General features: G+C 37.4%; 3 protein-coding genes across 3 annotated transcripts; 2 read left to right on the top strand and 1 right to left on the bottom strand.

The window, feature by feature from the left end:
• The first annotated feature begins 1634 nt into the window (after window positions 1-1634).
• On the top strand, window positions 1635-2844 carry LOC129910503 (mitochondrial fission process protein 1). The gene is made up of 4 exons (XM_055987907.1): window positions 1635-1785; window positions 1853-1969; window positions 2148-2376; window positions 2435-2844. Exons 2-4 carry the CDS (start codon window positions 1900-1902, stop codon window positions 2595-2597), a joined length of 462 nt encoding a protein of 153 aa, XP_055843882.1. The 5' UTR covers window positions 1635-1785; window positions 1853-1899; the 3' UTR covers window positions 2598-2844.
• A 6804-nt stretch (window positions 2845-9648) lies between these two features.
• Window positions 9649-16335, top strand: LOC129910337 (transmembrane protein 198). Its single transcript, XM_055987676.1, has 6 exons — window positions 9649-10252; window positions 13727-13829; window positions 13906-14168; window positions 14252-14416; window positions 14478-14750; window positions 15531-16335. Exons 1-6 carry the CDS (start codon window positions 10178-10180, stop codon window positions 15705-15707), a joined length of 1056 nt encoding a protein of 351 aa, XP_055843651.1. The 5' UTR covers window positions 9649-10177; the 3' UTR covers window positions 15708-16335.
• Window positions 16336-17706: 1371 nt separating this feature from the next.
• Window positions 17707-25120, bottom strand: LOC129910336 (caspase-8). The gene is made up of 5 exons (XM_055987675.1): window positions 24988-25120; window positions 19965-20759; window positions 18322-18532; window positions 17950-18253; window positions 17707-17876 (listed from the first exon to the last, which is right to left on the bottom strand). Exons 1-5 carry the CDS (start codon window positions 25078-25080, stop codon window positions 17741-17743), a joined length of 1539 nt encoding a protein of 512 aa, XP_055843650.1. The 5' UTR covers window positions 25081-25120; the 3' UTR covers window positions 17707-17740.
• Between the last annotated feature and the right edge of the window lie 75 nt (window positions 25121-25195).

Raw genomic sequence — 25195 nt, 5'->3', positions numbered from 1 at the left:
CGGGTTTGCTGACATTTTTTATTGTTTTTTTTTGCTGTTTATTTTGTCATTGCATGCCTTTCTGCGAAGTGTGTTTGCTTTTATTTCATTATTACTGTTTTGCAGTTTGTGAACATATTACGTCCTTTGCTATTTCGCAAGCATTTCGTTGTCCTCATGGCGACCGACGGTAACTTTCGTTTTGCATCAGCAACGTATACTTGGCTTAAAACAAAAAATAAGCTTTCTGCATCATTTATTTAAGTTTTCCAGTCCGTAAAACTATCAACAAACAAAAAGAATGTGTGCGCACATGTACACGCGACTGTTCACTCACAGAAATTCACTTAGTAGGTTCATACTACAACAAAACTCTTTTACAATAGCCCTCTTCCATTGGAGGTGGTAGTTTACTACTAGTAGATGTTTTAAAGCTGAAACACAATCACGCTTTAGGGCGTCGCTTCGTTGCGTTACGTTGAGAAATCCTCAAAGCGCGATTCTGTCACTTTGACTTTGAACAGCTGATTGCAACATAAAATCTGCTGTCAAATAAAAAAAACACAGTCACTCACAAAATTATTGGGCCAAGTCTTTATCTTGGTTTAATTGTGGAAAAATGAAAAAGGATATTAATGTGTTTAAAAAATGTATAGAAATTTGTTTATTCTTTAATCCTATAGTTATAAAAACAAAACCAATCAAAATATATTGTTTTTAACAATAAAACTCAGTCTAAAACATCATTAAATTTTTTTTGTTTTTAATACGTAAATTGTTTTGATTTAAAATATCTCGATGTCGTTTTTTTGTGCAAAATCTATATAGAGAAATTAAAAAAACACACATTGTTTTGCAATAATTTATTTTTTTTTATTCACATTTGGCGCAATAATAATGTGGGTGACTGTTACTATGTCTGTTAAATGTCAGAAAGCGAGCAAAAGTTCAGTCTGGTTGAACTTTTGCTCGCTTTCTTACGTTTCCTTACGTTTGTCAAAAAAAGCGTACGTAAGAAAAGCGTCATTGTGTGAGGATACACAGATTTCCTATAGTTGAACTTTTCGCAGTTGTCAAAATCGACGGCAAAGCGTGATTGTGTTTCAGCTTTTAGTTCATCTAGTACTCTTTCATCTACTCATGCTCTTCTTCCCGAGTAGATACAATTTGTATTGAATTTGTTGAAAGTGCATTCGATTGAAAATCGCTAGTAAACTACTAGTAGTGCTTTGCCACCTTCCAAAAGAACAGGGCTAATAATGAGCACTAGATGGCGCTTCCTGTAAATCCCTTTTACATTTTTTCCAAAAGTGAATTTTCATACTCCACACTGCAAAAGAAGTACATATAACTTCAATAAGTTTGAAAATGTTCACTTTTCTACTTTTTCACTTACTAGGCCAATGTTGTTAAGGCTTTATTTTTAGCTTTTAATGCATTCAGATGTACTTAAAAGTATTTGGGGGAAGATTCTTGACCCCAAAGAACACTCTATCATGATATTAGAAATATTCAGAAAAATTGCTCATGAAGTACTTTGGTTATGATAGGTAATTTAATATTCACCCATTGAGCCCATCTACAGCTTTTTTAAAGCCAAAGAAAAAACTCCAATTTTGACACTTCGAGTGCAACTACTTCAAACAAAAATATTTATTTATTTGACCTTGTTGTTTTGCTCGAATTTGCAGTTTTGTTTAAAAATTTAAAATTATTTAAATAAAACAAAGTGTTTCCTTAACAATATCCTAACAAATGAATACTTCAATTTAATAAAAACTATCATACCATTGCATTGTGTCAAAGGTAAAGTGTTTACTTTCAATTTTTCATTGATGAATTCATTCATAAACTTTTATGTAACAACTTCCAGATTCTACTTTATGAAGAAAAAAATATTACAATTATAAAAAATTTACAATGTCCGACAATAATAACAACAATAAGCAAACCTATGATATATACCGTGATAGTAATTTACGCTTTTTAGGTATGTATGAGAAATTTGCAAAATGCTAATTAAAAAGAAATAAATCAAGTGCATCCGGTAACAAGGTGGTTGCCGATTCAATCTCTAAAGGTCCCTGCATACCCTTGACGATTGTTTATTATATTTTTGATGATGTAAAACACGAGATAAAATTTCGATTTATCTTTCTTTTGTTTAGGTTACAGCAATGAAGTGGGCGAAGCCTTTCGCCAACTTTGGCCCAAACATATTGTTAATTTAACGTATGGCATTGCAGTGGCGTATGTTCTGGCTGACACTGCCGACAAAGGCATCAAGGCACACGAGAAGCAAGGTTCAACGAATAAAGATGTAGCAATTAGGGCTGGAGATGTTTTAACATGGCAAATGTTTGCCTCTGTTATCATTCCTGGATATACAATTAATAGGTTGGAACAACCATATTCTCATCAAATAAAGTAATTTTGATTTTTGATTTTTTAACAGATTAACCAAAGGTACAAGTTATTTAGTGAAACGTTTCAAAGTACCCAATGCTAGATACATTCCTACTGCAATTGGTCTTGCATCGATTCCATTTATAATATCTCCTATCGATAAGTTGGTGGACTATTTGATGGATGAAATTTATCGCAAATATCTTAAATAAAAAAAAATATATAGATTGCTCATACGCCACAAAACTACTGCCATATGCAACAAAAAATAAAAAAAGTAATATTGTGATAATTTCTGCAAAGATAAATAATACAATTAACATTGCCCTCGAATACCTGAATTAAAATATAAATTACTAAATTTAATTAAAAATATTATTTAAAAATATTTCGCACATAAAGTGCATATTTTCTAGGAATAAATTGGTTTTTAAAGCTTTGTTGGTTAAATAAAAAAAAATAAAAACATTAATACACAATAAGAGTATATACTTTTATTTTTCTAAGACCGAACGATTAAACTAGTCAACATGGTTTTAGTTACAGAAAACAAACAATACTTTCGCGAAGGTTTTTTTTATGTGTGGACTGTGGAATTCTCTTGTCCTGGCCGGGACACATCCGGGACAAGTCCGGGACACGTCTGGGACGGGTTGGTGATGAATGACCAAAACCCATTTTCCCAAAGAGAAAATCCCCAAAGCCAAAATCCCCCAGACAGACCTGGGTATAGACAAAATCTCCAGGAAAAAATCTCAAAAAAAAAAAATCTCCGAGCGAAAATCCCAAAATTTCAGATGCGCAAGTTGTGTATAAAGCAATCAAATCGCGCGCGCGATTTGATTGCTTGATACACAACTTGCGCATCTTCATTTTGGAAAAACATATTTCTACTCATATTTAATTGTAAATGGTAAAGGATCTGGCTTAGTTGGGTTTTCAATAACATCTCCCAAGTGTCCCACGGAACATGTCCGGGATACGTCCGGGACATGTTCGGGACACGTCCCGGACACATCTGGGACATGTCCGGGACATATCCGGGACACTTCCGGGACGCATCCGGGACATGTCCGGGATACGTCCGGGACAAGTCTGGCACATGTCCGGGACTTGTCTGGCACATATAGGATTTAAATTTATGTTTCATATAAGGAAATGAGCCTTAGATATCTAATAATCGTGCATTGTGTAGGGATGCAAAACATAACGATGCGTTCGTTGGAGATGGTCGGGACGGAAAAATTGTTTGATGGTGCGGTCACTCAAAACTAACGAACTGGAAACAACTGCTAAATATAACGTCCGGGACATGTCCAGGACACGTCCGGGACATGTTCGGGCCATGTCCGGGACACATCCGGGATATGTCCGGGACATGTCCGGGACACGTTCGGGACATGTCCGGGAAATGTAAGGGTACGTCCGGGACATGTCCGGGAAATGTCCGGGATATGTCCGAGACATGTCCGGGACACGTCCGGGACATGTCCGGGAAATGTCCGGGACACGTCCGGGACATGTCCGGGACACGTCCGAGACATGTCCGGGACACGTCCGGGACATGTCCGGGACACGTCCGGGACATGTCCGGGACACGTCCGGGACATGTCCGGGACACGTCCGAGACATGTCCGGGAAATGTAAGGGTACGTCCGGGACATGTCCGGGAAATGTCCGGGACACGTCCGGGACATGTCCGGGACACGTCCGGGACATGGCCAGGACACGTCCGGGACATGTCCGGGACACGTCCGGGACATGTCCGGGACACGTCCGGGACATGTCCGGGACAGGTCCGAGACATGTCCGGGAAATGTCCGGGACACGTCCGGGACATGTCCGGGACATGTCCGGGACATGTCCGGGACATGTCCGGGACATGTCCGGGACACGTCCGGGACATGTCCGAAACACGTCCGGGACATGTCCGAGACACGTCCGGGACATGTTCGAAACACATCCGGGACATGTCCGGGACATGTCCGGGACACGTCCGAGACATGTCCGGGACATGTCCGGGACACGTCCGAGACATGTCCGGGACATGTCCGGGACACGTCCGAGACATGTCCGGGACATGTCCGGGACACGTCCGGGACATGTCCGGAACACGTCCGAGACATGTCCGGGACATGTCCGGGACACGTCCGGGACCTGTCCGGAACACGTCCAGGACATGTCCGGGACATGCCTTGTCTGGCAAATGTAAGATTTAAATTTATGTTTCATATAAGGAAATGAGCCTTAGATATCTAATAATCGTGCATTGTGTAGGGATAAAACATCACGATGCGTTCGTTGGAGATGGTCGGGATGGAAAAATTGTTTGATGATGCGGTCACTCAAAACTAACGAACTGGAAACAACTGCTAAATATAACGTCCGGGACATGTCCGGGACATGTCCGGGCCATGTCCGGGACATGTCCGGGACACATCCGGGATATGTCCGGGACACGTTCGGGACATGCCCGGGACACGTCCGAGACATGTCCGGGACATGTCCGCGACACGTCCGAGACATGTCCGGGACATGTCCGGCACATGTCCGGGACATGTCCGGAACACGGGACACGTCCGAGACATGTCCGGGACATGTCCGGAACACGTCCGGGACATGTCCGGAACACGTCCAGGACATGTCCGGGACAATTCTTGTCTGGCACATGTAAGATTTAAATTTATGTTTCATATAAGGAAATGAGCCTTAGATATCTAATAATCGTGCATTGTGTAGGGATAAAACATCACGATGCGTTCGTTGGAGATGGTCGGGACGGAAAAATTGTTTGATGATGCGGTCACTCAAAACTAACGAACTGGAAACAACTGCTAAATATAACGTCCGGGACATGTCCGGGACATGTCCGGGACACGTCCGGGACATGTCCGGGCCATGTCCGGGACATGTCCGGGCCATGTCCGGGACATGTCCGGTCCATGTCCGGGACATGTCCGGCCCATGTCCGGTACATGTCCGGGACACATCCGGGATATGTCCGGGACGCGTTCGGGACATGCCCGGGACACGTCCGTGACATGTCCGGGACACGTCCGTGACATGTCCGGGACACGTCCGTGACATGTCCGGGACATGTCCGCGACACGTCCGAGACATGTCCGAGACATGTCCGGGACATGTCCGAGACATGTCCGGGACATGTCCGGGACATGTCCGGGACACGTCCGGGACATGTCCGGGACACGTCCGGGACATGTCAAGGACACGTCCGGGACATGTCCGGGACACGTCCAGGACATGTCCCGGACATGTACGGTACATGTCCGGGACATGTCCGGGACATGTCCGGGACATGTCCGGGACACGTCCGGGACATGTTCGGGACACGTCCGGGACATGTCCGAGACACGTCGGGGACATGTCCGGGACATGTCCGGGACACATCCAGGACATGTCCGAAACACGTCCGGGACATGTCCGGGACATGTCCGGCACACGTCCGGGACATGTCCGGGACACGTCCGGGATATGTCTGGGACACATCTGGGACATGTCCGGGACACGTCCGGCGTCCGGGACATGTTCGGGACATGTCCGGGACATGTCTTGTCTGGCATATGTAAGATTTAAATTTATGTTTCATATAAGGAAATGAGCCTTAGATATCTAATAATCGTGCATTGTGTAGGGATGCAACATAACGATGCGTTCGTTGGAGATGGTCGGAACGAAAAAATTGTTTGATGGTGCGGTCATTCAAAACTAACGAACTGGAAACAACTGCTAAATATAACGTCCGGGACAACGCAACGAACGCATCGTGATGTTTTATCCCTACACAATGCACGATTATTAGATATCTAAGGCTCATTTCCTTATATGAAACATAAATTTAAATCTTACATGTGCCAGACAAGACATGTCCCGGACATGTCCTGGACGTGTTTCGGACATTCCCAGATGTGTCCCGGACATGGCCCGGGGCACGTCCAGGACATGTCCCGGACGTGTCCCGGACATATCAATTTGCCAATTTGCATGTCCCGGATGTCCGGGACATGTCCGAGACATGTCCGGGCCATGTCCGGAACATGTCCGGGACACGTCCGGGACATGTCCGACAAACGGCCGGACATGTCCGGGACACGGCCGGGACATGTCCGGGATACGTCCGGGACATGTCCGGGACACATCTGTCCGGGACATGTCCGGCACATGTCCGGAACACGGGACACGTCCGAGACATGTCCGGGACATGTCCGGAACACGTCCGGGACATGTCCGGAACACGTCCAGGACATGTCCGGGACATGTCTTGTCTGGCACATGTAAGATTTAAATTTATGTTTCATATAAGGAAATGAGCCTTAGATATCTAATAATCGTGCATTGTGTAGGGATAAAACATCACGATGCGTTCGTTGGAGATGGTCGGGACGGAAAAATTGTTTGATGATGCGGTCACTCAAAACTAACGAACTGGAAACAACTGCTAAATATAACGTCCGGGACATGTCCGGGACACGTCCGGGACATGTTCGGGCCATGTCCGGGACATGTCCGGCCCATGTCCGGTACATGTCCGGGACACATCCGGGATATGTCCGGGACACGTTCGGGACATGCCCGGGACACGTCCGTGACATGTCCGGGACATGTCCGCGACACGTCCGAGACATGTCCGAGACATGTCCGGGACATGTCCGGGACACGTCCGGGACATGTCAAGGACACGTCCGGGACACGTCCGGGACATGTCCGGGACACGTCCAGGACATGTCCGGGACATGTACGGTACATGTCCGGGACATGTCCGGGACATGTCCTAGACATGTCCGGGAAATGTCCGGGACACGTCCGGGACATGTCCGGGACACGTCCGGGACATGTCCGGGACACGTCCGGGACATGTCCGGGACACGTCCGGGACGTGTTTCGGACATGTCCCAGATGTGTCCCGGACATGGCCCGGGGCACGTCCAGGACATGTCCCGGACGTGTCCCGGACATATCAATTTGCCAATTTGCATGTCCCGGATGTCCGGGTCATGTCCGGGACATGTCCGGGACATGTCCGGGACATGTCCGGGACACGTCCGGGACATGTCCGGGACATGTCCGGGACACGTCCGGGACATGTCCGGGACATGTCCGGGACACATCCGGGACATGTCCGGGACATTTCCGGGACACGTTCGGGACATGTCCGGGACATGTCCAGGACACATCCGGGACATGTCCGGGACATGTCCAGGACACATCCGGGACATGTCCGAGACACGTCCGGGACACGGCCGGGTCATGTCCGGGATACGTCCGGGACATGTCCGGGACACATCTGGGACATGTCCGAAACACGTCCGGGACATGTCCGAAACACGTCCGGGACATGTCCGGGACACGTCCGGGACATGTCCGGGACACGTCCGGGACATGTCCGGGACACGTCCGGGACATGTCCGGGACACGTCCGGGACATGTCCGGGACACATCTGGGACATGTCCGAAACACGTCCGGGACATGTCCGGGACACGTCCGGGACATGTCCGGGACACGTCCGGGACATGTCCGGGACACATCTGGGACATGTCCGAAACACGTCCGGGACATGTCCGGGACACGTCCGGGACATGTCCGGGACACGTCCGGGACATTTCCGGGACACATCTGGGACATGTCCGAGACACGTCTGGGACATGTCCGGGACACGTCCGGGACATGTCCGGGACACGTCCGGGACATGTCCGGGACACGTCCGGGACATATCTGGGACATGTCCGGGACACATCCGGGACATGTCCGGGACATTTCCGGGACAAGTCCGGGACAAGTCCGGGACATGTCCGGGACACATCCGGGACATGTCCAGGACATGTCCAGGACATGTCCAGGACACATCCGGGACATGTCCGGGACACTTCCGGGACATGTCCGGGACACATCTGGGACATGTCCGAAATACGTCCGGGACATGTCCGGGACACGTCCGGGACATGTCCGGGACACTTCCGGGACATGTCCGGGACACTTCCGGGACATGTCCGGGACACATCTGGGACATGTCCGAAACACGTCCGGGACATGTCCGGGACACGTCCGGGACATGTCCGGGACACGTCCGGGACATGTCCGGGACACGTCCGGGACATGTCCGAGACACGTCTGGGACATGTCCGGGACACGTCCGGGACATGTCCGGGACACGTCCGGGACATGTCCGGGACACGTCCGGGACATGTCCGGGACACGTCCGGGACATGTCCGGGACATATCTGGGACATGTCCGGGACACATCCGGGACATGTCCGGGACATTTCCGGGACAAGTCCGGGACATGTCCGGGACACATCCGGGACATGTCCGGGACATGTCCAGGACACATCCGGGACATGTCCGGGACACGTCCGGGACGTGTTTCGGACATGTCCCAGATGTGTCCCGGACATGGCCCGGGACACGTCCAGGATATGTATCGGACGTGTCCCGGACATGTCAATTTGCCAATTTACATGTCCCGGATGTCCGGGACATGTCCGGGACATTTTCGAGACATGTCCGGGCCATGTCCGGGACACGTCCGGGACATGTCCGACAAACGGCCGGACATGTCCGGGACACGGCCGGGACATGTCCGGGATACGTCCGGGACACGTCCGGGATATGTCCGGGACACGTCCGGGATATGTCCGGGACACGTCTGGGACATGTCCGGGACACGCCCGGGATACGTCCGGGACAAGTCTGGCACATGTAAGATTTAAATTTATGTTTCATATAAGGAAATGAGCCTTAGATATCTAATAATCGTGCATTGTGTAGGGATGCAACATAACGATGCGTTCGTTGGAGATGGTCGGGACGGAAAAATTGTTTGATGGTGCGGTCACTCAAAACTAACGAACAGGAAACAACTGCTAAACATAACGAGTTTACATTTTAATATTGAACTTGCCAATTTACCCTATCATAATCCTGCATTCTTCCATTGCGCATTCTCGAAAATCCTTTTGTGCAAAAGGACAACGAGCTAAATGTGGATATTAACAGTATGTAGAAGTTTTCGTGGAAGTCCTGTCGCGTCTGTTGTTCCAAGTACATTATTCACTTCACTTAGCACTCCTAGTTCTTGTTCCAAAATTTCAATTAAATATACCTACATAAATAAGTAATAAAATAGTAACAAAGTAAACTTAATATAAATAAAAACTTAATATTGATAAACAAAATCCTTCTTCTCACACTTTAACTCCGCTAAAATGCAACCAATATTTTCCTAAAAAAAAATCCTACATACCCAGTTCTGAAAAGATAAAATTTAGGGTGAAAAATTTGCGGGAGTTCACCCAAGACCCACAATGAATGTGTTCCTTTGTTTGTTGTTTGACCAAGCACATGGTGTGCATGAACATTCTAATTACTTTCATTCCGATGAATGCTGATGCCTCTTTAAAAAAAAAAATATCCTTTAATATAAAAACAAAACAACAGCAAGAAAAAAAATTAAAATATAAATAAAGTCGGTAAACAAAAGAAAATGAGGATTGAAAAATCAATAAGCGAATTTGATATCTCACCAACAAAAACGGGTGTGAGGACTTTTTGTGCGTCTGGGACAATGCAGCGTAAGGACAATGCAAATAATTAGCTGTTCGAGATATACATTTCAATTCGGAACAACAAAAACAACAATGAATGACACATAGTGTGTGCGTGTGTGTGTGGTTTCATATAAATAACAATAAAATACCTTTTAATACCTATACTTAAGTTTAAAATTAAAGAATTAAAAATTTAAAAAAAAATATACAACAAAAACACTCTAGCAAAATGCACTCCAAGGATAGTGACGAAAATGGTAGTGAGACGGAGATACCTGTACTAGATTGGCCATTTCTTATAAAGGTAATCAACAACACTTTTTTTTTATTTCTGTTCGTTCATTCTTCTACTCCGCCTAGCAACAATCACATATTGATAAATTAACATGTTAATAGGTTTAAATTAATTAATTCGTCCTTTAGTCACATAAGTATTTGCTAATATGCAAAAATGATGAGTAGATTCTTGGTTTTTAGGTCAAACCTTGAACTCGTTGCGTGTTACTTTAGGTCATAGCAATCCAGATCAGTGAAAGTCATGCATATATATACGAGAACGAGTACCTAAACCTATACATCTCTTTAGAAATTTATTTAGAACAAACAAACAAAAAAAAAAAAAAAAACTAGCTTCCAATTAAGGTGAAAAAGAAACTAACAGGAGCTAGGCTATACTTTCCCACTCAAATTTGTTTCTCCTTTTTTTTGTGTTAATTGAAAGGACCGTGCCTGTAACCCAGTCATGTATAAAAATGTAACGAATACGAAAGTACATAGACTATGACGAGTGCTGTTGTAGCTGTTGGGTTTGCTATAGTCGAGGTTTCTGAGATCATTTTTGTCTTCTTTAACATTCTTCCTTTTTTTTTTTTACTTTTTTGAAGATGTAAAAAATGAATGCGTGAATTGGCAAAAATACCTATATTGGTATTCTTTTAAGACATAATGAATGAATGCTTTTTGTGAAAGACGTTTATTAAATTCGAAATTAAGTAAACAGAATTTCATTAATAATTTTATTTTATCATACCTTTGTCTGAAGTTTTTTATATACCTACATAAACCATATTTTTTTAATTTCTAGAGTCAATCTTTGTTAACCTCAAATTTTTCACAATCTAAGTAAAATTGTTCTTTGCAAACATAAAAAGAAAAAATAGATAAAACAGTGTTAAAAAATTTCAACCTTGACCAACATGTTCAATAGGACATTTTTTTAACGGTTTATCATGTCATTTTTGGTTCAATAAACTGCTTTTTACATTTTTTCTTGCGATATAGGTATACTACACATATACAGTACCTTGCCATATTATTAGGCCCAAGCGAAAAAAATACAATTTTTCGGTTCAGTTTTTGCTCAGTTTTTAAAGTTTTTGTCGAAATATCTTGAATTTTGTTGTCCCATTTACTTGCACATATCATGTAGATACGGATTGACTTAAATAAAGTTTAAAAATTCATACTTTTTGAAAAAAATAACGTACAAAAGGGGATAAGCTCCAAAAAACGTACCCTATGGAATTCACGCCCGGATTATTACCAGACCGGTCCAATACTTAATTTCTTGTACCGAGGAATAACGTGACATTCTTAACAATGTCAATTCACAATTATAATACCCATACAAGACTGGGCACAAGTACTTGCTTTTGGGTCAAAATTGTTTTGATTGCTTTTTATTTGAAACTATTTAAAATGGATAATTTTGTACGAAGTTATTAAGATAAAAAATCATTTCAAAGTTAACTAAAAATCGAAATGAATTTTACAAAATACGATTTGATTTTTCTAGGAAGGTGGATTTAAAAAATATGTTTAAATCGTTTTTCGTTTTCGTTTGGTGTTAAAAAAAAATCCATGCAAAAAAAGATAGCGAATTGTATGACTGCATCTTAAAATATCTGTATGATCAAAATTAAATTCAGTACTTCAAAATACTATAAATTCAAAATTCTTTAATTGAAAATACTGAATTTATATTTTAGTACCACTCTATCCAATTTTCAATCTTATATAACTTGTTAAAATGCTCTCACTTTTTCTATCTATCTATCTATTTTATATCTGTATCTTCCAAACTCTGTATCTTGGAATGCTTTAATATAAAAAAATACTGTATTTTTCAAAATGCCGTAAAGGTTCAACGAAATGCTTTAATAGTTACTCGTGGAAATTTTGACAAGTCATTAAGTTTGATAGAGTGGGTTAAAAATAAAAACAAGTAAAAAGCACTAACAAAAAAACACACACTTTAAACGCGTTTTTCTCGAAAGAGTGTTTTCAAAGTCGATGAAAAAAAATTCTCCGAAACGACTTGACCGATCGGTTTGAAATTTGTACATGATCTTCTTAGAAACTTTTGTTATAGGTAATGATCGAAGGAATATAGTTGCTGACAATAAATTCTTTCGGAAGTATGAACAAATTTGCAAGCTTCCTTTTTATTAACAAATTAGTTACAAATAACAACTACTTTTTATGCAAGTTGCGTGCAAGTAACGTGATTAATTGATTTTTTTTTTTTTTATTTTGAAGAAAGTTTGGTTTTCATACAAAACCGTTTTTATGATTTCTAACTTTCTCCTAAATGAATTGATTGATTTCAACTAAAAATTATATTCAAAAGTGTTTGAGTAGTTGTAAAATTAAATTTAAAACAAATTTTTTTTTTTATGTTTCTAATAAAATTTCCATAGCAATACATTCTAATTTTTTTTTTTTTGGGGAATGTTTGAAAAAATGAATAACGATATTCGGAAAAAAAATTGTAAAAATTGTATGGTAAACCATTTAAACAACTTTCTCCACATAAAGTCATGTGGACAGATATTTAGATGCGACCCCGTTTTCTTACTTGCGATATAGGTACTATAGGGCAAGTTTAGGATTCGTAAAAAAAATCGAACTCGAGATAATTTTACATGACATTACGATGATGGAGAATGCCAAAAAAGTGGGTCCGGCAATTCTGTCTGTCTGTGTGTCTGTCTCTATCTGGAGCTGCAGCCTAAACAAGTGAAGTGATTTTGTTCAAACTTGGTAGTTAGCAGGTTTTGGTAATTCCCTATATTGAAATTTTTTTTATGACCAAAACTAACGGTACCTGCCATATAACGGAAATACAAAAATTAATTTTTTTCAAAAACGGCTCTACCGATTTTGATTAAAATTTTTGTTTGTAGTATTACACATAAGAGCCAACTTTTAAAATAAAAAAAATATTTTTTGTACCGTTATTAACGGTACCTGTCATAGAACGGTTTTTTTCGTTTCTGAATATCTCGTACAACATTAACCCGATTTTAATAAAAAAATTTATACAAAAGTGTTTAAGTAAAGGTAATATTGAAATTTTAGAACATTTTCAAAAAACGCATTTTTGTATTTTTAAAAAATATTTCAAAATTTTTTTTTCTGAAAATCAATTTTTTGAAAACGGATTAATGAAAAGTTTTGAAAATTAGTTTTTATGTGTAAATTAATTATTTCTTCAAAATGGCATACCAACTATTTTGTTGAAAAATGTTAGAAATTTTTTATATACATACATATTAAAAATTATTTTTTAAAAAAACGGCTCCTATGATTTTCGAAAATTTTTTTTTTTTTTTAAACATCATTTAAAACGGTGTTTAATTAATCGATTTGAGTGTGCGGAACAATAAAAAGCAAAGCAAGTTAGATTTGCTATTATTTTCCGCCGAATTTTCTCAAAGTTTGATATGCTAACATAGTTTTTTTTATTATATAAAATTAAAATTTTATTTATCAACAGGGAATAATGGATAATCCATCCTGTGCAACTCCTGCCCCAGATACAATATCTGCCCTTTTATGGACAATCACAGCTGTTTTTGGAATTGTTTATGCACTATTAGGTAATATTGACTGATATTTTATGTACGACTTTACAATATTTACAATAAACTAATTTCCTTTCATTTATTTGCAAAGGCTATCGATGTCTTCGAGCTGTTGGATTTTTGAGTGGTTTGCTTGTTGGTGCCAATGGTATATTCATTTTGCAAGATTTGAAAATTACACTCCTGGGAAGCCCAGCAGATTCAGCTCTTGCAATTGTAGCTGGTTTAATTGGAGCCGTTTTAGGTTCCGCTCACCCTATAGCATCGGCATTAGTTAGTGCTTTCGCTGGAGCACTTTTAGCAGCTGTTGCTATGGCGGTTTGTGTAGCAACAATGCCAGATAATGAGTTTGGGGTAAGTTATTTTTGGTACATATAATTCTTGAATCTTAATAATATAATTAAAAAAATTTTTTATAATTTTATATTCAATTCTAGCCAAGAGAAATCTATGTTGCTGTCGTTGGTGGAGCTGTAATTTTCTCGGTTTTAACACTCTGTTGTGTAAAATACATAACAATATTAGCATCTAGTATAGTTGGTACTGCAATGATTGTGGCTTCCATTGACTTTTTCATGCATGGACTTGACACTGCAAACTGGGTAAAAAACAAATCAATTTTTTTTTAAACACATTAATTTTTTTTAAATATCTTCCTTTTAGATTTTAAACATGAAACCAAATCCTGCCCCACCTCCTTGTTTTGGTGGAATTCTTATATGTACTTGGCCAGTTGCAGCCATTATAAGTGTAATGGTACAATGTTTCATTACTGGATGGCGTGTTGATCATCGCAAACGGATTTACCATAGACATCCTCAGGACATACGTTGTCGATCTACTTCCAGGCCTAGAGAAACACGAGAAGAAGCTCGCCAGCGAAAGTATCGATATCTTTATCAAGTTAGAACAGCTAGAGGTGACATTATTTCACAAGTAAGTTGCAGTATTCTATTAAATGTCTTAGAACGCTTGGTAGTAATTGCAGTGTTTTTGCCGTTTTTATGCAGTAACGTTAGGGGACACCACCGATACTTGGTTGTTTGGCAACGAGGTGTTACTTTTACGAAAGAAGTTTATGCTTTTATGATTTATGATTTTCAAAAAAATCTTAAACAAAAATTGATAAAAAAAAATTATAAAAAAATTATTTTTTTCGAAATTAATTTTCCAAAAACTATTGATCACAAAATTGAACACGCTTTAACTTTTTTTCATCCAGAATATTACACAAATCACCCTTCACAAAGTACATAATAAGTAAATTCTAACTTACAGACTGACAAAAAAGGTTACGCATACGCCATTGAACACCATGTTTTATTAGAAAATGATTGGATTACAAAATACAAAACAACGAATTTTGAACTAAAACGATTCTTTGATTTGGGCTGTAGCTCGAGATAGAAACCCACAGACAGAATTGCGGGACCCACTTTTTTGGCATAGTAATGTCATATCAGATCTCGAGTTTGAGTTTTTACGAATCCTAAATCTGCCCTATAGTACCTTAATAGAAATAAAATTTGCTGCTGTTGCCGTATTGTTACCGATTACCGACGTTAGAAAAAAACATTATTACAATCAGAATTGTTCTTTCCGAAATAATGCAATTTTTTGAACTTTAGACACACGAGAAATTGAATCCAAATTAAAATAAAATTTGTATGTAGGATTTGTTGGTAGTTTTTGTTAATCTATTCAAATAATCCACAGAATTTCGTATCAGCCCTCCAAAAACGTGTACAGCCTGGCACTGAAACTCCATCGGAAAGGTCTTTAAAAACAAGCTCAAACGAACGCAACACCTTTAGAAGTGATCGCACCCATTTTACAACTATTCCTGACTCAGATATATGTGATAAGATCGAGATTGTACGCGATCAAGGATAATATTGGCCACTAAACTAATCGCACCCAATGACGCCCAGTACGGTCAGTACAAAAGAGAAAAAATAAAATGTAAATGCATCAAAAAAATATAGAAATTGAATTGAAATCAATTTAGCATACAGCGTTTCGCTTCATTCCATATTTATTTTTTTAATAAAACAAATAAAAAATAATTACCAAAAAAAAAAATAACAAAATAAAATAAAATAAAACTTGTAGGAATAACGAAAAAGTTTAATGCACATGTTGTAAACATTGCCGATAATAAAAAAAAATAAAAAAAAACACCCAATGGAAACATAAAATTAAATATACGAGCATGTACCATAATAAGGTCCAAAGCTATCAGCATTATTATTATAATGAAATGAAACCAAAAAACAATGACGGTAAATTTATGTATAATTATTATGTATTATTATTATTATTAATGTTAAATAAATAATTTATTTAAAAAAATTCGAATTTAAAAAGTTAAACCGACCACTAAGTTGACAAATTATGTCGTAAATTAATGTACCTACTTATGTATTCCTTTAATTTTTGCCAAAACGAAAACAAAAGTGAGAAAACATTAAAAAAAATTGTCATTGAAATTGCTTGTTAAAAGCTCTCATTACTAAGAAAAACAAACAACAATATGATAATATTTAAATAATACCTTAACTATGTTTGTATTGTTAAAATTAAAAAAGAAACGAAATAAAGGCAAATCGATATTATTTAAAATAATATGCAATCTGTTTTACGCGTTTCTTATATTTTCGGGCTATGAGAGATTTCATGATCTATAACGTTGAAGTAGTTAATACTTGTAAATTGATTTGATTTTTTCAAAACAAGTCATGTCTCCACTAGGGCTACCGAAATGAATTGTTAAAAATGATCTAATCTTTTGTTTACGAAATAAACATTTTAGTTTAGTTTTTCATGGATACTGACTAACTAACTAGTCATGTGTGCACTGAAAGATCTATATACAAAAATATATTGGATATTGGAGCCCCACAAAAAAGTACATTCTGAGTGCTCAATTCTCTATGTCATTTTTACTGAGACCAAAATCATTTTATGGGACAAGTTTCACATTTGAATCCTAACATTCATACATTCCTAACATTCATGTTGGAAAACTAACGTTATTTTACCCCCCGAAAACAATATACATCAGAAAATTAAAATTGATACACTTTTGAATTCGATAAAAGGATGTATACAACTATAAAACTGCCAAAATGTAGATAATTTTGGTTATACATCCATAGCTGACAGCTTTGATGCAAGCTCTTACAATATAAGCTCATTAAATTCTGATCTCGAATGCATTGCACAATGGAGAGGAGACTAATAGCGTTTTCGTTTGGGAATTCTTAGAACTGTCCGGGACTGTCCGATCCGGAATGCCAAAAGATCAGAGTTGTATACTTTTTTTTGATTCTGAAGTTTGGGTTTCTTTGTATTTGTGAAACATCAAATGCGAACGTCTGATGAAAGTTTTGTTTTTTTTATTTTTTTTATTATTATTAAGTTATCTATTCTTTTTTTGTTTTCTTCACTTTATTTTAATATAGTTTAAAGTTTGTGCATAGTTAAAAATCTAAAAATTGAGAAATGAACAACAAAGAATGACATTTTATTACTTTGACGTCTTAAGTGTGAACATGTGTGCGTGATTCTGGTTTTGATTCTGCCTCAAAATTCAGAATCGATTTTCTCTTCTTTTCAGAATTAGAACTGTCATTGAGTGCCAAACGAACATTTTCAGAATCGGACGACCAAACGAAAACGCTATAAGAAAAAGCGTTGAATTTGAGGTTGAATTAATACTTCAACCTTATGTGCATTTGGGCTCCAAAAATTCCCAAAAACCTCTCTGTCCGGTTTCCTTGAGAGCCTTGAATCTAATAATTGAATACGGTAAATGTGTTTTATTCATTTTTTATTAATATCAACTTATTTTATTTAAATACAAAAATATGTAGTTTTTTTTTCTTTTAAATTATCAATAATTACAATAGTTAATGGCTTAGCCATTAAACCAAGCGACTAGGTAACCGAAACTTTTTTCTAAGTGTTTGAGATGATATTGGAGTCATGCATGCATTATCAAATCCTCTCTTATTCCCAACTTCATCGTTCACTTCAGTTAAAATATCTAATATGTGTTCGCTGTAAAAAGAAATAATAAAAAAAAATTATACAAAAATGTTTCGTAAACGTAAAAACACATTAATAAATTCACCTATCGCCTAACTCATTGATTTTTTCACACAAAGTTTGTATAAACCAAGATCCTGTCCTCGTGTGACGCAATGAGGCAAATCCAGGAACTGTAGACATTGCTTGCACCATATCTCCATAATCTGTGGCATCTTCTTCAGGTGCGTCACTCTCCAAATTGTCGTCATGTCTGGCTCTTTGAAGATTAGTACCTTGACATGCTTGAATTATAAGCATTTTTGGTTTACGAATCAATGATTTTTCAGTTAATATTTTTTTGATATCATCTATTTTTATCGGTATGCTATCGCATGCATAAACAGAACCTGAAATAAATTGATATTTGTGTTTATAAAAATAAGTATTACATATTGTCAACAAACAAATAACAAACCTTCACAGCCATGAGTTAGAATGCATACAATTAACGAATCGTACATGATTGAACGCCTTACGATTTCACGAACATTACTCAACACTTCAATGTGATTTAAATCATCCCTAACGATTGGTCTATAACCAAAGGATGAAAATGTTTTTTCTAATGCTAATTTATCTTCATCTGTCCCTGAACGTTCCAGTAATGATTTTTTCGGCAGGAGATGCTGAGATAAACGTAACAAGTTTTTTTTATAAATCAAAATTATTATAACGAAAAGTAAATGATACATAATTAAAATGAATTTGATGATTTTCACTCAAAAAAATTTGTAGGTGAATACGATGAGAATGAGATGAATATATGTATGAAGAGTGGCTCCCAAGTTATGCCTTTCTGATTTTCTCATAAATTATTTAAGAAAATGCAGTAGTGTACATGAGATACAGTTTTATGTCTATACAAACAAAAACTTTATTACTACTTCAACTGGAAGATGGTATCTGTTTTTGGAAAAATAGAAAACCGGGCCATTTTTCTTCGCTTTCTGAGGTAACTCGGCCTACTTCACGTGTGAAGTTGATGAACACTAGAGATTATAAGGTGTTAGTTCCCCAGTGGGAAAGCTAGGACTTATGATCATTACTAAAATTAAAATAGACCACTTCGGAAAAATTTGGACCTCGCTGAACTTAAGTCTGTTGGGTTAGTATTTATTATTATCATTTTATGTTCATTTTCACTGAACTAGGTACGATAAAAATATTTTTCAAATTTTCGGAACCAAAAAATTTTGTGCTTGAAAAGTCTTTAATAGGTGGTACCATAGTCTTTGAGCAATGTTATAAATATTTTGTAACTTTATGGTTTTTCTGGACATCACTTTCAAAAAAACGTTTTTTTTTCGACTTTTCAACACGCTCAAAGTTTCATACTTTGTACAAAAAGAGTCTATTTGTAAAAACTGTAAATGAGGATTTAAGCAAATTTTACTGTCTATTAATCGTGTTTTCTTATTTTTCGGAAACCAAGTGATTAAAAAGAAAAACCAAGAAAACCTTATTCTTTTTTCTTTTTAAAAAAGTTATGAGATAAAAAAACAAGTGTACCTACAAAATTTTAGTGAGTTCGGAATTGTTCCCAAATTTTCAATATTTTCTGCTCAATTTGACTGATTTACATTGTACGTTGCAGATTTGTATGGCTTAGTGCTTTTCCATTGAGCATACGACCCTTTAATTTTCGGCCTGCGGTTTGGCGTTTTTACCAAGGAATTTCATTTTCTAAAAAAAATGTATTTTTAGTGAGATTGGAATGAATCTATCAAATAATCTCTTCATTTACCGTTTCTTCAGAATTGAAAAGAAAAACAAAGTCCGTTAATGCATTTCACAATCTGACCAAATAATCTCTACAAGTACGACCGAACTTGACTTCAAGAGTTATGAGCATTTTAGGGAAATTTTGAAATGAGATATGAGGTTTCATTGAAATTTAGTTTTTTTTTTTTTTTTGTAGCAAAACCGAAATAGAAAATTTTGTATCTTCGAAGATGTGTTTATGATGTGGTAATGATTTTTTTTTTTATAAGAGAATTTAAAATTTTGTTTGTATTAGAAAAAATAATAATAATTAAAAATAATTTTTGTTTACTTTACCTGTAACTCGGGATTTGTTGACCTATGAAATTTTTGTTCGTTGATTATTAATACAAATCCTGCACTTTCTTTTTCGATTTTATAACAATTACCCATTTTCAATTCCACAGGACGATGATAGACTTCTAGACGTTGAAAGACTTCTGGACGCTGATAGGCTTCTGCACTAGAACTCGAACAGTCATTGACAAAATTATTACTTTGCAATTCATTAGATTCTCTTCTTGCACTATCATTTGTTCGAATATTGATATCTCTTAACGAATATGCCAACATATCTCTCATATTTTGTAAACTATTAAGTTTAAAATAATCAATGAGGATAGAAATATCTGTTGTTTCACTACCAGATGCATCTATGACACGTTTCGTTATCCAGTCGAGTAGAAAAATTTCCAAATAGTCAAAATTGTAAAAACGTAAATGATCTTGGGGACTTATTGTATCACGAACTTCCAATACAAGTTTACCAGCATCGATGGGCGTAAGCATTTCACACATTGAGTAAAGCACTTTGACAATTGGATTAATGTGTAAACTCATTTCCGGTATGTGTGGCAGGAAATGGTTTCGGACGTCTGAAAGGCGCAAACCAAGCTTTCGCAAAACTTTATTGGCTTTTATAATTGCTAAGGCTTCCACAAGATATGACTTCCAGTTCTTTTGATTTACTTGTGTATAGCTGATTAAAATATCTGTCGTTGTATCTGGAGCTGATGATATAATTAGTAGTTTTTGTAAAATGAATTGTGCATTTGTTTTTGAATCAGCAAATAGCAAAAACGCTAACGATACCTATACATGATATATAAAATATGTTCGTTTTTATTTTTAAAGTGTGAATATTTTATATAAAAAGAAAGTTTTTTTTAAGGTGTATGAAATAAAAAGTCGTTTCACAATCTTTTGGTGACTATGAACTATTATTTGATGTCTATCCATGTTTTGTGAATCCATGATCAAAACGAAATAATAACAAAAAAATTCCAATATTCGAATATATTTTTTCACAAAAAAGGTAAAAATAAGTTGAGATAAGATTCTATGAATGCACGCCCGTAGGAAACAAGAACTATTGTACAAGTAATAGCATTATATTATAACATTTTGAGCTGATTTTCCAAAAGAAAAATGCATTTTAAAATTAATTAAAGGTTTGTTTAAATTTAATACTTTTAAAATTATCATTAACTGAAGAAACCATAAAGTAATACTTATTAAATACCGAAATCAATTGAAAGATGGATATATGTAAAGGTATTTGTCTTCTTATGTTAGCTTGACTAAAACTGAAATGTAAACGATCCAAAGCTGATGGCGATGTAGTAAGGAGATAGTAGACTCCGGGAGACCGTGGGAGAAAAAATCACATAAATCTTCTCTGAATACCTTCTATTCTATAAATATATATTGAATAGTATGGTGACCATACAACACAGCTATATTCAAATATAGACCTAACAAATGATATAAATAACAGTTTTAAGACGTTTATATCATGGAAATCACGAGAGAATCGTTTAACGAATCCTAAAGTTTGATTAGCCTTATTGATAAATATAATCATAGTGATACCTGAAAGATATTTTTGGGTCAAGTATCATCATCAAGTCAAAAAAAGGATGGTCTAGTTAATGAACAAGACTCAAACATGTAATAATAAGAGCCTAATTTCTTTTTATTTTTAAAACTCATTGATTTACACTTGTCAACATTTTTACTTGGTCTATAAAGCTAGTATTGGTGTCGTGTCAAAAAAAAAAAAAATCGAAGACAGTGAAATAAAGTTTGCTCCTATTTAAAAATTTCATTTATGTTGTTAGTACCCCTTGAGGTACAATTTGTTCAGTTTGGAAGAGCTGTCAAAAATTTGCCTGGGTAGTTATGAAGTAACTAAGATACTAATGTCGAATTCCTTTCAATTTTTTGAATCGCCTCAAAAAAATCGAATTTTTGGTGTTAAAAAGGAACATGAAAACAGACCGAATTCTTTTTGCGATTGTATGTGTGTCATTTGACAACAATTTTTACACAAACGTCAAGCTGAAACCAAAACAATTTCTGCAAAATAAAACCAGAGATTCCTTTGATCAATAATTTTGTTTATTTTCTTCGGTAATATAGATTTATTCTAATCAGAATCAAAGGGAAATTGCAGTTATTATTAAGATCTGAGTGAAGATGAAGTAGAAGGTTATTATTTTGGCCGTATGCTGTGGTTTTACAGAGAAAAATTTTTCTGACGATAATTACGAGAAGAAAAGTCACAGTAATTTGACTTTTTCACAAGAACTATGCCAGGAAAAAATATATTTTGATCACACATTGTTTTTTTTTTATTTATTTCATATTTTTCCGCAATAAAAATACGATATTCAATTAAAATTTTCTCTTTATTTGAAGTTGGTGTTCTCAAATAAACAAACAACGCAAAGAAAACTTTCAGCTTGACGTTTGAGAAATGTCAAATGTTCCAAGTGTGTGTGCAAATCCGTGTAAATCTCTCAAAAAAGAAGGATTAAAAAAAATTCGAATTCTGCTTCGTTTGAGGCGATTTTTTTTCTATGGAACATGATTTTCAGAAAAAATTCGCTTCGAGATCGCCGAAAATTCGATTTTTCAATTGAAAGGAATTCGACATAAGATAATATTTGTATTTGGCATCTAAATAGCCTTTTCGGGAATAGATAGTTAACTGCAGAGCCATCGTGGCTTTGAGTCCAAGGGACGGCTGAGCAGTTTTTCTAAATCGCCAACTTAACTGAAGCCACCTGTGCGATAACATGAGACAATTTTTAAAATATGTCTACCCCTCTGTGCCCCTTAGTTCTATGTTCTTCTGTTGTCCTTTCTCTGTTTTGTCTTTTTGTGTTGTATTAATTACTTCTGTTGTATCAGCCAATGGACTTAGTTTTTAGCGCTGCAGTGTTTTCTGGTCCGCTAGATTTATCTACGGACAAGATTAGATGTAAGTGTAAATGTTTTATTTACAATTAACAACGTGCGTTTCCGTTGGACCGCCTTTTATTAGCTCTGTTCTTTGGGGGTGGCATAGGTTAGGTTAGGTTATATGGGCTGACACTTGATTTTGTTACCGTCACACTTAGATCAATGTAGATCCCTTGTGATACCCTGAAACATTGTAACTTCATGAAAAAAGTGTTAACCTATGAATGCTATGGTTGGTCGATCCATTTGGTGGACTTGACAAAGTTCAGTAGGGTGTTGCCTGAGAGTTCTTCTAATTCATTTAAGAAGTAGTTTCCTAATGCGGCAGAGTGCTGGACAGTGACAGAGTAGTGAATAGTGTTTTCCTGTTCGTCCTCATTGCCGCAGCCTCTACATAGATCATCCGTACTAAGCCCCATTTTTTTTTTTTTTTTTGTGGTATCCTTGTAGGTTATGTCCCGTTAAGACGCCTATAAGGGATCTTAAGGAAGGTTTACTAAGTAGTAAGATCTTATTGGGTTTTTTCTCGTCGTAATTCGGCCATAGTTTCCTGGTGTGACCGCAGGTATCTAGGAGGTTCCATCTTTCATTGGTTTTTTGAAAAATATTATTGACAATATTTCGTTTTATTTCACATTGTGGTGTTATGGTCTATGAGAGAGTGATCAAGTACTGAGCCTTCCATTGCAAGCTCATCCGCTTTTGCGTTGCCGAACACATCACTTTGGCCGGGAACCCAGCAGAGTCTTACATTATGCTGCATACCAAGAATCCTAACCTCTTCGCAACAGCAAGAAACAAGCTTTGACTTGATTTAGGTGGCAGAAATCGCTTTTATTGCCGCTTGGCTATCAATGAAAAAGGTGATGTCAGCAGGTGTTATCGCCATCATGGATATTTGTTTAGCAGCATTTTTCACTGCCAGTATCTCGGCAGACACTGCTGTAATCGGGGAAAGAACTGGCAAGGTTGAGGTTTTCTGAGTAGAAACCTGCACTAACCCCAGTGTTCATTTTCGAGCCATTGGTGAAGATGGATATAGTCGACTCATTGGAAATAGGTACACTGTTTCCCAATTTTGTCTGTTGGGGAAACTGGCATTAAAAGACTTGTTGAAGTCTAAGTAAGGGGTAATGTAATCTATACTTACGTTGTTGCCAACGTAGTTAGAAAGGATCGTAGTATGGCCGCTTTGAATAGTTCTCCAAATGTTGGTTTGGCTGAGTCGTAGGGCACTATTTGCTGCTAATTCTTGTACAAATAGATCTAAGGGATTGAGATTTAAGATTGCTTCTAAACCTGCGGTTGGAAAATTTGGGGGTGGAATACAAATTTTGAGTCATAGAGGTACTTCATTAGGAAATAAAGGAAGTCCGTGCTAAACTCATCTACTCGCGCCGGAGAGAATGAGTAGGTAGTGGTAGCTTGGAGGTTATACTAAAATATCATTTTCATCTACTCTCTACTTATGAGTAGTCTATAAATTCCTGCATATTTTCAAGTAGGTACATAAGTACTACATATTCAATTAATTAAAATATTTGGTTCAAGTTTAATTCCAGGTTAACAGGTTAATACCTGTTGACTACCGTAATTTGAATTCAGTAGGAACTGTGAATCAAATTTTTGTTTTGCTAGAGGGGCTATTCTGGTTCTGTGATAAGCTCAATGAAAAAACTTTTCACAATTTAAATTGAATGGTGATCAATTTATTATTTTTGTTTATCATAGAACCGAAATAGCACCCCAGGGGGCTAAACTTGGACTAAGGACCAAAAAGCTTTGATTTAAGACGATAATTTATGATTCTCATTGATGCTGAAGGAAACTTAAAGAGGTAAACAGTTGTATCAACTAAAGTTGCAGACTTTTTTGAAAATATGTACACAAAACATTCAAATAAAATTTGAAGAAATGGATGTACATACTTTCGATCATCAAATAAAAAAACGCACTCTGAAAACGAATGATAAAAGTTTAGGGGAAGAACCGAACCTATTGTTCATAAGAAATATTCTATGGACCGACAGATTTTATTATATGGTCGCGATTCATGTTGATTATTTTGAGTTACCTTTTCGTAAAAACATAAATCATTTTCAATCAAATATAAATCTTCTGCATCGATACTTTTTATTTTTGAAAGAATATTGTTATTGAAACTCATCTTGTATTTGGTATAATATTTTAAGTTAAATTATTAAAAGATATAAATACAATTAGAAATATAAAAAAAGTAAATTATCGCGAATGCAAAAATAAAAATAGACTTGTTGCATTTT

The sequence above is a fragment of the Episyrphus balteatus genome, chromosome 2 (assembly GCF_945859705.1).
Source record: "Episyrphus balteatus chromosome 2, idEpiBalt1.1, whole genome shotgun sequence".
Taxonomy (NCBI): domain Eukaryota; kingdom Metazoa; phylum Arthropoda; class Insecta; order Diptera; family Syrphidae; genus Episyrphus; species Episyrphus balteatus.
This window is presented reverse-complemented; position numbering and strand designations above follow the sequence as displayed.